Source organism: Elgaria multicarinata, chromosome 3 (genome assembly GCF_023053635.1).
Source record: "Elgaria multicarinata webbii isolate HBS135686 ecotype San Diego chromosome 3, rElgMul1.1.pri, whole genome shotgun sequence".
Classification (NCBI taxonomy): Eukaryota; Metazoa; Chordata; class Lepidosauria; order Squamata; family Anguidae; genus Elgaria; species Elgaria multicarinata.
Genome location: NC_086173.1, coordinates 18866509 through 18874258, shown reverse-complemented (window position 1 = coordinate 18874258; position 7750 = coordinate 18866509). Strand labels below are relative to the sequence as shown.

The 7750-nt window shown below is 42.8% G+C and overlaps 1 protein-coding gene across 2 annotated transcripts; it reads right to left on the bottom strand.

The window, feature by feature from the left end:
• Positions 1–1098: 1098 nt before the first annotated feature.
• On the bottom strand, positions 1099–5494 carry ABT1 (activator of basal transcription 1). 2 transcript variants are annotated; one of them, XM_063119502.1, is made up of 4 exons: positions 5417–5494; positions 4192–4542; positions 3320–3495; positions 1099–2206 (listed from the first exon to the last, which is right to left on the bottom strand). In XM_063119502.1, exons 2-4 carry the CDS (start codon positions 4460–4462, stop codon positions 1868–1870), a joined length of 786 nt encoding a protein of 261 aa, XP_062975572.1. In that variant the 5' UTR covers positions 4463–4542; positions 5417–5494; the 3' UTR covers positions 1099–1867. The 2 variants fall into 2 exon arrangements, with proteins under 2 accessions (XP_062975572.1, XP_062975573.1); XM_063119503.1 differs by having other exon boundaries at positions 4192–4530; positions 5417–5431.
• Positions 5495–7750: the final 2256 nt, after the last annotated feature.

Sequence of the window (7750 nt, the reverse complement as noted above, 5' to 3'; positions counted from 1 at the left end):
GCCAAAAATTAAATACATCACTTGTCTGTTGCTTGTTAAAAGGACAACCCCCAGTATCAACTTTTTTTTTTTTTTTTAAAAAGCCATTCTGAGTATTCTAAGGCAGGCAAATATGATGAGCCAGCTGATATTATTCTCTAGTAAGATGTATTATCACAGCTCAAGAACACCTCTCAAGCAGGCAAGAGTATTATTTATTTATTTATTTATTACATTTCTATACCGCCCAATAGCCGGAGCTCTCTGGGCGGTTCACAAAAATTAAAACCATTCAAAGTATAAAACAACAGTATAAAACCATAATATAAAATACAATATAAAAGCTCAACCAGATAAAAACAGCAGCAATGCAAAATTACAAATTTAAAACCGTTATTTAAAATTTATAGATTGTTAAAATGTTGGGAGAATAAAAAGGTCTTCACCTGGTGTCTAAAAGCATATAATGTAGGTGCCAAGCGAACCTCCTTAGGGAGCTCATTCCACAGCCGGGGTGCCACAGCAGGGAAGGCCCTCCTCCTGGTAGCCACCTGCCTCACTTCCTTTGGATAATATGCTTCTAACAGTCCACCACACCTCAAGAACCTCCCAATACCATGCATCAAAAAGTAGCCATGAACGAATAGGACCTTTGCACCAAACTTCACCTTAGAAACAGAAAAGGCAAGGAGTGCCACTCCAGTAAGGACCAAAAATCCACCCATCAAAAAAAATAAATCCTGGAGAACACCAAAGAGCAATTCAGGAGAACAAAGAGGTCTAAAAACTGAAGACCACCAAGGTATACCAGAAATGCAAAAAGAGAACTGGAAAATACTGAAATGCTTTCTCTGAGTGCTTGGTGGGACCTGCTGGAAGGTATAGAGCCTTTTTCTGCCTAAAAATGCTTATGATTGTGTCCCTAGTTGTCTGTTCCCCCTAACCCAAAAACCTCCAAATGCTGTAGCTTTTCCTCTTACTGAATCATCAACCAACACTTTACTTATGAGATAAATGCTGAATATTTTAAATCAGCTATAATAAACCAAATACTTCCTTGGCTTAATTAACAGGTCATTCACTTCATTTTCAGACGTTTTGATAGAAGAACAACACCAGTTTTACAAAGGAAATTTTTTATTTAGATTTTTTTTTAATTCAAAAAGATGGAATTAGTTTCAGTCAAACCTTAGAAGGGTAAGCAATCCTAAATTCAACACAGTGGTTTCAAGAAGCCTGGCACTGGTCTACATGAAGTTTAATTTTCTAACCCAGGCTTTTGTTTGAATTCATATTGTTCTCACCTTCCTATCTCCATAGAACCTAAAATTCTTGCCTAACATTTTCCATTCAACAGCACCTTAGATCATTGCTGCAAAGGGAGACAGGGACTGAGGTATCTCGTTGTTTCACAGACTACACCAAGCTTCACAAAAGAGAGGCTAGCCTGTTCTTTGCTTTCGAAATGGGAATCAAGGCTCATATTCATATTAGCAACTAGATCCTACCTAATTTCAGCTCTCCTTCCCCACTTCTCTACTAGATTAACTTCAGAACTGGATTCAGAGCTTGTCAGGAGGAGACAGCCGAGACCAACCTTGGTTCGCAAGGTGAGAACCAAAATGGTTAACTCTTGTCAAGCTCCCACAAAGAAAAGCTTTAATGCTGATCAGGAAAAATGGGAAAACTCTGTAGAGAGAGCCTCTGCTTAGCAGAAAAATAAGCTGTATATCCACAGAATATCCATAAAATGTGTCAAACATTTGCTAACAGTTATCTTTTCCGAAGGAATGATGATACACTTAGTCTGCCTGGCTTGTAAAGGACTGGCTGCTGCTAACAGCCTGACCAGGATTTTGAGCAAGAGCTGCATTCTATGGGGCCACCACTACTGCTGGATATTGAAGATCTTGGTTAGTAGAGAACTGTTTGACTGGGATTTCTGCTGGATCTTAGCAGCCCGGGCCAGCTGCTGCTTGAGACGCTTGTTCCCTTTGCTGATCTGGATTTCATCCTCAGTACGGCGCTGGACAAAGCCCCAGCTCTTTTCTTCCTGTTCTTTCTGTCTGCCTTTCTCTGAAAAACGCTTGCTCTTCTCCACATTCTGCAGATAGAAATTAGTCTCACGCTTGGCCTGTGAAACTTCAGCACGCATACGCTGCTGCCGCACTTGCCGTTCATACGCTAGCCGCTCACTTAGGTGAGTCCATTTGAAGCGGTGCAGGTACTGGGAACAAAAGGCAAGGAAGCTTTTCTTAAAATACATTATAGCTTAATTGTCTAAAAGGTCTGATAAATCATGCAAATCAGCAGTGGCCAACTCCTATATTCTCAGAAGCCAAATTCTCTAAACATTAATCTAGGGGCCAGAACTCTCACACAGTTGGTCAGACTATTATTAGGTTGGCATCACCTAGCAGTAAACTCTACAGCAAGGGTGGGGAACGTGACCTAATTTCATAATCCTGCTGAAAGCAAAAAGTTCAGATCTCAGGCAAGAGAGATCTTTCTCTCTTCCTGCAGCCTCACTGGGTGAGAATTAAGAGGGAGGGAGGGAGGGAGAGAAAGGCTGGCCGGCCAGCCGGCCTACTACTAGCTTGGTCCCCAACAGATTAACTATAAAGGAATGTAGCCCTTGACAAACACACACAAAAAGGGTTTCCATCCTTGCTTTACACTGGATCACATGAATGTGGTTGGTGTGTGAAGTCATCAAAAGAAGTGAGAACAAGGTTGAGAAATGAATGTGCTTCCCAAAAGATCCCCTGAAGAGGCCATTTGGCAGCAGCCCATTGCTATTCCAAAACGTACCCAATTTTGCAGTGCAACATTTACATAGGGATTCAGTATTACTTTTCCTTAGAAGTGAAACAGTGAATGAAATACTTAATCACAACTTGACTCAATTTGCTAGGATTACTACATGCTGGATAAATGTTACTCTGAGGGACAATTCTGGCCCATGGGCCACCATTTGACTATTCCTGACCTATTTCCAATCCACTGCATTTTGAGCAAGGGTATTACACCAAACCACACTTGCAGAGGTGTCTGTCTAATGCATGTATAATTTAGTAAAGCAATTTCTCTTGCACCATATAGCATGAACGGGGGGGGGGGGGGGGGGGGGGGCTTCACAAACCGAAGTCAGAGTCCAACCAGCCAGGGGAAGAGAGATTTGGTACCATCTGAAGCCCCAGTATAAAGTCTTCAATGTCTATTCCTTCCTAGGGCCAATAAGTAAATTTTGGATTTACTATATAAGAGCAACTAGATTAGGAGTGGGTGACAAGAGAATCCCCCCAAAAATGTATTCCTTGGAGCAGCCTGCAACACACACCTTCATATTCCACAGGTCATAATGGAAGTGGCTTTTCCTGCGTACACCCATGGGTGTATTGTGCAAACTGGCAGCTACCAGCTTTGCCACACGCTTATCCCGAAACTCCACCCAGCCTTCAGTGAAGTTCTTGGCATTGCTACCAGCTTTCTTCTTTTTCTTTCGTATAAATCGCTCTGAGGGATACAGAGAGAGAGATGGGTCACATGCTATGTAGAGCTGGATTAGAACCTGAGATCAAACCCCAGTTCAGTTAGTCACCCAGGCACTGGTTTATGGATGCATTATTGCAACTCAGTTGCAGTTTTTCCATATGTAAAATCAGGCTATCCGTAACTTACTCTACCATACTAAATAAATACTACTACTATTACTAAACTGAAGGCACAATCCTATGCATGTCTGGACAAAAAAAAGTCCTATAACTCCCCAGCCAGACTTTTTTCTGTCTATACATACATAGGATTGCGCCCTAACTTAGTTGTTAAGATAAGAACGGAGTAAAATGTCAACTGGAAATCTATACTATAACTCAATGAGACCATCTGAATCTTCCTGTCCTTCAGCTGCCTCTCCTTTGCAGATGATGATGATGATTTCTTACCCACCTCTCCATTCTGATTGAGGCAGGGAACAACAGTAAATATAAAATACATAAAACTGAATCAAAACATAATATACATTGTAAAAACATCCTAAAATCATTTTTAAAACAAGTGTCAGATCTAAGGAGGAACTGCATCCAACACAGTATTTTTCTTTGCAGCTTTTTACCTGACATTTATCCTATCTGGTCCTATGTAACACATATACAAACACACATTCTCACATACATGTGCCCACCTCTGACTAATGCACACATGCAGGCTCACCTTCAGGCTGCAGGAAAATGCGTCCCACCTCGCCATGGAGACTAAGTATGTTACGGACATGTGGAGGCCGGAAGCGAGGAGGGATGTGACCAAGGTAAATTATGCCAGGCACAACCTTTCTGGAGCCATCTTGACTAGATGAATCCAACTGTGCATCACCTTCTGCTTCTTTGTTCTCTGTCACTGGCCCTGCTCCTCCCTCGTCACCATCCATTACCATGTCTTCACGCTCTGGTGTCAGCTGATGCTGCTCTACATCATTCTCAGCCATCGTTGCTCTTACTGTTAATACTGGACAATGTATACGAAAAAGGGCGCAGCTAGAAGTCTGCTTTCTTCCTGTAATAAAAACTGTGAAAAACAGAGCTCAGGATTCTCAAGGGAGGAAAATGCCTGCCTTTATACCCACACCATATCCTCATTGCTAATCCAGCCACTCATGATACACCGTACTTGAAAGTTATACTACACCATCTCCCATTGCCCACAGGTGGCCAACCCACAAGACAGATGCCACAAGTGCCACAGACAGGATTTATGACACATCTGGTCAAGGCCAGAAAAGCTTCTGTGCCTTGCTGTGGTAAAGAATTAAGAGCCACTCTCCAATCTGCCTCCTCTATACCAATACGTGTACTCACTGTCTTAGCAAACCATAGGCAATGCCACCACAAAGCATGGAAAGAGAATTAATATTTAGTATGGTGCACACTAAAAGTGGCAGTCCCCCACCCCATGCTAGTCTTGAATTTCTAGCTTGCCTGCCAAAAGGGTTGGCAACTATTATTATGGGCTAGATGCCTCAGCCAGCACTCATCCATCCCCATCATGACAGCCCTCCAAGAACTTACTCCATATTGCAATTCTTCTCCCAGACTCACCACCTAATATGTATGTCCCAGTCGCCCCTTCCCCTATTTAGATACGGCTGTCCTTTGTGGTATGCAAGTGGTCATCTAAAAGCCCATTTTCCGCCCTCCTTCCTTCCTTCCTCTCACCTCGAGCACACTATCCTAGGAAGCCCTCTAAGCCTCAAACCGCCACGCCACTCCTCCAGCTTCCCGCCCGCAAAACCCTCCACGTCTCTCGGCGACACCCTGCCCAGCAGAGCACTTCGTGCCCCCTTGCCCCCACCCCGTTCTCAATCTCCTCCACATCCCTCCACCACAAGCCCGTCCTCCATTACTCCATTCCAGCCACCCCCGTCCGCCCGTCCCTTCCTCACTCAAAGGAGCTTCTTCCACTCAACGTCCTCGCCGAACTTTCCTCAGGCAGAACGCGGCGCACGACACCCTCACTAACGGCTAGCGTCGCAAAAGGAGGCAAGACTCCCCCCTTCCAACATAGAGTTAGAAAAATTTAAGAGTGACACAGAGCCCCAACTTACCGTAAAAATGGAAAGTCTGCGTACAAAAACTTCGGAGTGGAAAACCGGTTCAATTACAGACCGGAAGTGACGGTTACGATCGTGATAATAAGCCACTCTCTCATTAGAAAAAAAGAAAGTCTATGGTCACTCCAATTCTGTTGTGATTGGTTGTGGGGAGGAGGCTGTTGCGGCTGCTGCTGCGGCTGCTTTGTAGTCAGAGACTGGCTGAAAGGAGGCGGGGCCTCAATAACGCGTGACGAAACAGGAGGCAGGACTAGAGTTCCAGGGGCCGAGGAGGCTGAGGTAGAACAGCCAATCGCTAGCTGGCCGCTGAGGGAGCGCGAGGGCTTAACGGCTCTGAGGGTAGCCAACCTTTTGCACACGTGGTGTCGCCGCCCTCTTCTGAGGCAAGAGAAAGTAAAAGTCTCTATCAGTTCGTTGGTTGTTTCATGACATGTGAACCTGAAAACTTGGGTTTATGAGTTAAACAACCCAGAGTAAGTTAACCCAACAATTGCCCTGGTTTAACTCAAACAACACAGAGTTTCTGGGTTTGCACATCATGAAACAACCCAGGAACAGAGTATTCCTGGGGTTATTAATTCAAAGTGGAAATGAGTACTGAGTCATGTGCTCTGCTCATTCCCGCAATTCCTGGGTTAAACCCAGGAATTACTATCATGAAATGTGAACCAGGCCTCCCTATGTGGGTTCACACGCACACACACACAAAACCCATTGCTAAAGACTTTTCTCCTCTTGCTGCAAGCTGTACTAAAGTACTGTACAACTGTTTGTCCTGCACTGGTTTTGAATTAGAGAGTGTTCTTTTGATTCAAATCATACTAAAAAGCATAACTGTATTATTAAACCGACAGTACAAAATATGAAGTAGCATGTGAAATATGTGAGGCATAAGAAATACATTGTGCACTACATTATGCAGAAGGCAACAATCCTATATTCATTTCCCTGGGAGTAAGTCCTATTTCATAAAATGGGGCTTCTTCAGAGTAACATGTTTAAGACTGCACTGTTAATATTCATATTAATGGATTTACTTGCATTCACACTTGAAACAAGATACAACTTATTAATTTAATCATTTTGTTGTATTACTGAATTATTTGAATGGAATTGGTGAAACAGACAATGTAGAAATCTTAAGCAACTTGTTGATCATAGCAAGAACACTCACACCCAACTCTTTGAAAGAAGAGTAGTGCTCCACTGATCAAGGACTGTCCTTTGTTGTTTCAGAACATGGGGACTTTGCCATATGGTGAGATTGACATTCAAGCTCTAGAGAACCTGACAATGCAAAATAAGTGTATTGAGAGATGGACAGTCCTTGTATCTTGGAACAATAGATTCACTGATAATGTTTGATTCAATTATTTATTGTTCGTAATATGATAGCGACTTTGTTGCATTTTGTATCGGTCGATTTCAGTGTGTCTTTGTATGCAAATAAACATGGGCAGGGGAGAGAGAATAAAACAAATTTATTTATTTAAACTCCAAAATGTAAATCCAGGTTTTCAACCAGGTAACTTCCAAAGCAGCCTTCACTCAGATAGCTATATTTTACAGAAAGGGCATGGGGCTGAAACTTCAAGAAATGCGACTCTTCACTTAACAAATATTTTGAAAGGCATCCCCAGAATTTCAATAATCAAAATAAGGACAGTGATTCATCAGGAACTGGTAACAGAAAACAAGGATTATTCATCATCATCATCAGTTTATTGTGCTAGCCGAAGGCCATGACAAATACATCCATAGAAAAGCATACAACTATAAAAGTACACAACAGTTTAAAATAGCCAAGAGAACCATACAGACAAGCTTAAATTTACTGTGACTAAAGCTCTCATTTCGCTCAGCACTTTGAGTCTCCGTGGCAGTTTATAGCAATTTTATCAAGTTCTCTCTTCCTAATCTTTTTCGCTGCCAGTGCAAACAGGGCCACTTTATGAGTGACATAACTGTTGGTATCCCTAAGGAGGAAGAGAACTGTTTCTGCTTGGGCATTCATGCCTCCATATGTCAGCAGCGGTTTCAGGAGTCTCTCTCTTGGGTCCCTATACAGAGGGCAAGTTAACATATAGTGTGCTATGTCTTCCACTTGTTGTTGACCACAGATACATAATCTCGATTCAAATGGTACCTTGTGGTAGCGTCCATCCA

Excerpts from the sequence above, each read along its gene's own strand:
- ABT1 (XM_063119502.1), bottom strand. The coding sequence starts at position 4,462 with ATGGCTGAGAATGATGTAGAGCAGCATCAGCTGACACCAGAGCGTGAA. Across the intron at positions 3,496-4,191 it reads CATTTTCCTGCAGCCTGAAG|AGCGATTTATACGAAAGAAA; the intron begins GTGAGCCTGCAT and ends TGTATCCCTCAG. Across the intron at positions 2,207-3,319 it reads ATGACCTGTGGAATATGAAG|TACCTGCACCGCTTCAAATG; the intron begins GTGTGTGTTGCA and ends TTTTGTTCCCAG.